General features: G+C 40.9%; 1 protein-coding gene across 1 annotated transcript; it reads right to left on the bottom strand.

Moving 5' to 3' along the window:
* Positions 1-702: 702 nt before the first annotated feature.
* gnrhr4 (gonadotropin releasing hormone receptor 4) lies at positions 703-6,902 on the bottom strand. Its single transcript, XM_029522325.1, has 3 exons — positions 6,357-6,902; positions 1,272-1,476; positions 703-1,163 (listed from the first exon to the last, which is right to left on the bottom strand). The coding sequence occupies exons 1-3, from the start codon at positions 6,870-6,872 to the stop codon at positions 703-705; spliced, it is 1,182 nt and encodes a 393-aa protein (XP_029378185.1). The 5' UTR covers positions 6,873-6,902.

Here is a 6,902-nt window from a genome sequence, read left to right as displayed (position 1 = left end):
AAGTTAACGTTAGCTACGTAGCTATGGGATGGATGTTTGATAGGCGGAGTGCTCTCCTACCAGCAAATGAAATAATCAGTAATTTCAGCTTCAGTAGGCCATGGCCCAAAAGGGTGCTCATTAGTTTAACAAAAGAAAACTTGTGTATTATATGCCAAGTGAAGCAAACCATGTTGCTCTTCAGTGTTTGAAAGCCGTGCTTTTTCAGTCATGACTTCAGTGACCGCTACAGTGCCACATTGGCTCCAATGAACGAAATGAGCAAATGACTTGAAAAAAGATTCATTCATTTTACTGAACAAGATTAAAAGACCTGAGTCAGTAAAAGGATCCAAACTTCCCATCACTAGCGTGTGAGCTGTGTGGCTGTGTCTAGCTCTCAGCTTGTTAATCAGTTCTTTTTTAAGTTACCTTTACCAAGAAAAGGAACTTTGAGGTATACGTGACACATTGCATGCTACTCCAGTAAGCCATGCTGATTTAGGAAAAGGCAGAGAACCTGTGATAAAGATCACTATGCTGCTGTTAAGGAAAAAAGGATGTGCTATAACGAGGCAATCAGAGAAAAAAAAAAAAAAAGGAAATGCACGGCAGTCTCGCAGAGTTTCAGTGTTTCTAAGCACAATAACTGAGCTGGCTGCTATTTTCAGTTAGCTCAACACTGATGGAGAATATTGAATAAAGTTTGTTTTTTGTAGAATTTTATAATTTGCTTTCTGTGATGATTGTCCTTGAGCCACTTTTGGTTCCACTCTCGTCGTTACCCTTTTCATTGTCTATGTTGGAGCCACTTGAGCCCACTTGTGTGTGTGGCGACAGACGAGACATGATAAGAGAAGTCTTATTTTCAAATTCTGTCTGTATGTTTGACTTGCGCCAACATCTCTTAAGACTGTGGTGAAGATGAATGGTGAACAGGCCGTATGTTATTGGGTCTAGACAGGCATTAAAGAGGCCAAAAATAAACAGCATGTGAGTAAGTGAATGGGAAACTGTCTCCTCCATTTTTTCAGGAAATAGCCAATACCACAGGCCTAGCAGGTAGTAAGGTGTCCAGCAGATGATGAATGAGGTCACAATGACAATGCTCATCTTCAAAGTCCGCATCCTAGCTTTGGGAATATTGTTGTGAGAGCGGCGGAGAGGAACATCTCGAGACACCTCTAAAAGAAGGAAAACACCATCTTTGTCACATGCTGTAGGCATACACAGATCCACATATGCCGGAGAAAACATGTTGCTGAATTTGCTGAAAACATAAGTAAACTTACGGTTGTTCCGAGTCATACGGCTGGAAATCTCAACAAAGATTCGTGTGTAACAGCAAATCATGATGACCAAAGGCAGGAGGAAGAGGCACACAAAGGTAAACATGTTGTATAGGGTCTCCTGCCAGTGCTGGACAAAGCTGCCATGGGTGGTGCACTGAGTGAAGTTGTCTGGGACTGTGATGGTCACACTGTGAAATATGAACATCTGTGTGAAAAGACACAAATATCTCTACTTAGAAATACATGTAAGCAGTTAGACTGACAGAATGGGTGTTTCAGGCCATTCATCTTCCAATGTTCTGGCCCATGACCAAATGAATAAGATCTGCCAACATGATGCATGTGCCAATCCCTTAAATGCACCTTAGGGGAGATGAGGAAAACACAGTGAGGCTCTACAGGTGTAAAACTAATTTGCCTGTTGATCCGATGGGACAGTAAATGGAATGTCTGCTCTGTTTCCAAAATGGCAGAAATGTAAAATTAACAATGTTTTGTGTTTATAACCTTTTGACTTAGAGACAGGAACAATACCACAAACGTCACTCAATTGTTTCTTATATTTATTCCTCAAATATTAATATATTTTGGAAAACTGTTCAATAGAAAACTTTTTTTTTTTTGATTGGCTCGCCATAAATGTCCTTTTCTTCATTTAGTTTTAAGTGTATCTGATGTGCTATTGGAATTTCTCCTATACATCTGCAGTGTCTTCATATTTATGAGAACCACATTATCCAAGGACAAAAACTGTAACTGCAGCCTTTCACAGACAAGGGTTGTTATGTTATTTGGAGTAGGTAGAGCTAATGGTGATTGCTGACGCGCACCAGATCTGTTTTCTTTCTGTGATTAATACATTTCCAGCAAAAAAAAAAAAAAAATCAAAATAAAGAATAGTGTTCCAACTGTGGGACTAATAGATGGAGGCAGATTTTCCAATGTGTGCTGGATTATTTGAAATCTTGGCATATTAACAAAGATTGTGTCAGCACACAAACAGCAGTGTGATCCCACTGATAGCATTATACTGGGATTGTGAGAGACTAGCTAGCATTTATGACACAAAGGGATAGTGGGGAACTGTAATTCTCTCAAAGGCCCTTGTTTGTGATGTTTGACAAAGTCTCTGGCGTTCACACATGAAATACTCAAACATCAGATTAGCATAAACAAATGAGAATACAATAAAAAATATAAAATTGTTTTATTCTAAATGCATACGCACATACATATCACTAAAGAGTCCACTTTATGCATTCCTCCAATAGAGAAATTGGCATTCACAACATGTTTGTCTGGTTGTCGTCACTGCAATAAATGTCACTACCAAACTGGCATTCACTCTTCACCCACCACATCTCTGAACTCCAAACATTCCAGGATAATGAAATCTCAACAGTGAAGTGGGGAGAGAATCAGCATTCGTACTTTCTTTCAGTTTTCCGTTGAATGCTACAGGCTGTGATGTCTTGCCTAAATACACAGCTGGAATCATTTCAGCACACTTATTTGCTGTTGCCTAACAGGTAAGACTGTCTTGAGCCATTGCTGGATGCTGGAGGATCTTTTCATTCAAATTGTCAGAAGGAAGAATCAGAGAAAATAGAAAAGGGCTTTGTGGGTTTTTTTTTGTCTTTCATTGTTTAGCTGAAGAATACACCTAACAAGCCCTCCTGTCATACCCTAGAATACAGCCTTGATTTTTTTATTGCAGCTTTGATGACCTCCCATATTAACAATGCAATGCTGAGTGAAGTGCTCCAGCAGGATCTGTATTTCCACATTTTAATATGACTTAATGACTTATAAATGTCAGGGAGACACTGGAGGGCTCGGTATTTTGTCAGTATATTGAAATTCCTCGTCTGTTCTCTGTGTTGTGTGATGAAACTGCAGCCCAAATTTCAGCAGCATTTAGATTGCACTCAGACTGATTGTGGCACAGCATTAAAAAAAAAAAAAAAAAAGCCCACCATGGTGCCAGTGGCTGGTTGTGACAGGTTACCAGTGAGGTGTACTTAGAAAATTATAATAGTACTCAAAGCTTCAAAAAAAATTTCATTTTACCTTCAGGTTGTAGCAAGGTTTTAAAGAACTTAAGACTTAAAAGACTTAAAATAAGAATACTCAAGTCAGCATTGCATTTTCTGTTGTTCCTGTTTTTGAACAGTTTCTCGTTATTTCCTGTTGGTAATGGAAAGCCAATTACTTTCCCATCATATATAATGTAATCATAATGATCCACTGCTTATATAAAAATGCTGACAACAACAGGCTTAATTATTTCCCAACAATGTTATATTTTCCAACAACCACAATCCTTCCCTAAGCCAAGATGCCATCTACGAGGCAGTGTGTGTGCTTTGATGCGGTGCTGTTCTAAACATTACGCAAATAATAAGCTGTAAACAAGGCAGCTTTCCAGCTTTCCAGCTTTCTGATGGTACATGGCAGCCTGTTTTTTAACTAAATTACAGGCACTATTATGGTTGTTGTTTCTGTAACTCATCTAATAAAAGCACTGCATCATATTAAAGTTCAAATCCACTGCAGCAGTATTTCTGAAGCTGACCATGAAATGATGCCCTTTTGTGCACGGCTTTATATTAAGACCAGCGCATATCACATCCCAGATGTGTCAGATGTCTTTGCTTGTTTCAGGTGCAGGCAGTTTTATTCTTCCATCCATCACGCACATTGTTTAATAGCAAATACGTATGGCCCATCTGTGCGTCAGGTGCACAAAACACGCCCATCTGCCTCAGATGCCTGTGTGTGAATGTGTTTCCTATTAATCACTGAATGTTTTCACCACAGTTTCACAATGAACCAATGACCCGTCTAATGTGTCTTCCTTCTTGGCAAAGCTGTGCATAGGACATTGACTTGACCATAGTCTTATCAGTGTATCTATCAAAGGCTCTGTTTTTTTTTTTCTTTTTCTTTTTTTGACTTTTGGTTAACGAGAGTCTTCGGACCCTCTACAGCATTACATTTCTAATCAAAAAAATTATGAGGGGTTTTGCCTGTTAGGTCTTTGCAGGATTGAAAAAGAAACCTTTATAAGACTGCTTGCTCTGACATAACCTTTGCTTTTCACCTCTAAGAAGCAGCGGTTCAATCCCCGCTGTGAGTATCTTCTCACAGCAGGGATTGAACCTGGAAGAACATTATATAAAAAGACACGAGCACTGATTAGAACCAAGCAGCAGGTCACAGCATGAGAATGGAAAACACTGTGGTGTGAATTTTACTTTGGCATTACAGGCCAGCTATAATAAATAAATAATTATTTATAGTTCATAAAGGAGACGTTAAAGAAGAAAGGGTTTCAAATTCACATGAGCTAGAGCAACACGTTGCTGTGAACATTAAGCAGGAATCCTTCAAACATTTATGTCACGTTTTTTCCTGTCACCCCTCCCAGGCCAAGAGATTTATACTCTCAGAAGCTAAATGTAGCCCGTGTCCAACGAAGGTAAAAAAGATAAAAGAGCAATCCAGGCCGTATCACACAGTGTGTAGTTGTAGTGCCGCAAGATCTGTAACATTTCTTATACAGTGGGCATGAAAATAATGAGACTATGCTTGTGGATCAGCCAACAGTGACAGAAATCCCAATTATAGCCTCACTGAGTTACAATAGATGGTTAACTGCTTAGGAAGAAGTTATGTTCAGACTTCCACTTGCCAAAAGATCTTTTGTTTTGTTGATCCACTTTTCTACTCCGGGATTCATTCCAGGGTCCTAATTCCTACAGCTAGTATTTGATTTATTCAAATTTGTAATATGCTGTTACACAGTCAGTGAGCTAAACTTTTTGAGCTTTGGTGTGCTGGAGCAGATTCATTCATAGTTTTATGTACTACGTTTGTGTATCAAAAAAAAGGAAGAAAGAAAAGCTTTTGTTTTTATTTAATGCATTTGTAATTGATTCAGTAAATCCTATCAATGCAACAGGTAAAACGTGTCTCTTTGTCCCTTCACCTCCTGGTGTATTAAAAGTTTTCTCCCTCCCTTCTGTGCAACATTGTTTTCATCTCAGTGTGAGCAGTCCAGACTATGTCCTTGTGCATTTCTCTCCTGTTTCTGAGTTTCTGAGTCTTTTGGCATGTCAGCCCAGAGATCCACATAGCTTGGCTTTTGCTAAAGGACATTGGCCTTTTGTGTGTGTCGAGTCTGCCTGGCGGGTCCCGCGTCTGTGAGCCTGACATAATGTCTTCTACTGTGAGTCTGACTGATCTCACACAGTAACCAAGCTCCAGAAAAGTCCAAAAACCTTCCAAGCTTAAACTCTCACTGCCACTGCCTTCACACCCACAACAAACAACAGCCTGAGGAAAGTAAAAACATGAGCCCTTGTGCTTTCCAATCCTTTTTACATTCACAACCAGATCACAAGGTACCACCTTCAGATAAACATGGGCTGTGCTAATTTATCATTTAAAACATAACCCCAATAGCAAAATCTCCCACCAGTTTTAGAGCAGGCTTTGTAGTGTCAAGTGCTTCAGACTCTGAGGGTGTGAGTGACAGTTTAGGACAGCTCGTCCTGTAAGGAACAGGATTTGCTCTTCCTGTTTGACATCTGGGTACTGTTTTCCATTGTGTTGGATCACTTCTTAGGTGATTTTGTCATGAGGACTTTTGATGATGAAATGACAGCTGGGTCTGCTGCAACCTAACATGAAGATGCTCCCTCGAGACAGCAAGAATAAAAAAAGTATAGCCTATGTGTGAGACAGTGTGATGCAACACACAGACACTGCAATGTTTGTATTGAAAAAATTAACAAATATTAAATGCCTGTGTTGTGTTTTTTACAACATTGTGTCCTCATTTCCATCCTAAACTGGATGCTTCAGGTTCTTGTGCCACACCACTATTCATTATACCATCTTGCAGGTCACAGAGTCTGGGAATCATACAAATCTGTTTTAGAAACCAATTTTCAAGGCTGTATATACTGAATTTAGGACTTTCACAGTCAGAACAGCTGGAATCAACCCAGAAGCACAGAGAAGAAAGAGAAGAGTTTGAAGCCCAGAAGTGGCAGAGCAGAAATATATGTTTCCTCCTACCTGAGGGAGTGACAGGACAAGACTCATCGTCCAAGCCACGGCCAACATGATTTTGCTCTTCCTCTTGGCCTCACTGATGCCCAGGGGGTTAAGGATGGCGGATTGCCGGTCCAGGCTGATGACTACAGTCACAAAAGCACAGGAATACATTGCCACCAGCTTGAGGAACATGAGCAGCCTGCAGGCGATGTCTCCTGCCTGCCACTGCACCGTGATGTTCCATACTGCGTCCACAGGCATCACAATGAAGGTCACCAGCAGGTCTGCCGCCATCAGGTTCATGATGAGGATCCTGACGTGAGACTTGCGCCTGCCCCTGTGGTTGGCAGCCCACAGGACCACCAGGTTACACACAGCAGACACAGCACACAGCGTGAAGGTGATGATGACTCGGACTTTGGCCGCGGTAGAGAATGTGGGCAGCTGGAGTGTATCTCCATCTGCGCTCCTGTTGCACAGTGATGCGGCTCCGCGGCAGCTGCCATTCAGAGCTGGATCCGTTAGCTGGTGGAACATAATCAGCACCTGACTGATCGGAGACAAGCG

This window comes from Echeneis naucrates, chromosome 16, assembly GCF_900963305.1.
Source record: "Echeneis naucrates chromosome 16, fEcheNa1.1, whole genome shotgun sequence".
Taxonomy (NCBI): Eukaryota; Metazoa; Chordata; class Actinopteri; order Carangiformes; family Echeneidae; genus Echeneis; species Echeneis naucrates.
The sequence above is the reverse complement of the archived record's forward strand: the minus strand, read 5'-3'. Positions and strand labels throughout refer to the sequence as shown.

Bases quoted from the DNA above. Each gene is read 5' to 3' on its own strand.
- gnrhr4 (XM_029522325.1), bottom strand. From the start codon at position 6,872: ATGTTCCACCAGCTAACGGATCCAGCTCTGAATGGCAGCTGCCGCGGA. The intron at 1,477-6,356 runs GTAGGAGGAAAC...CTTTTCACACAG, and splicing joins TTGTCCTGTCACTCCCTCAG to ATGTTCATATTTCACAGTGT. The intron at 1,164-1,271 runs GTAAGTTTACTT...TCCTTCTTTTAG, and splicing joins CCGTATGACTCGGAACAACC to AGGTGTCTCGAGATGTTCCT.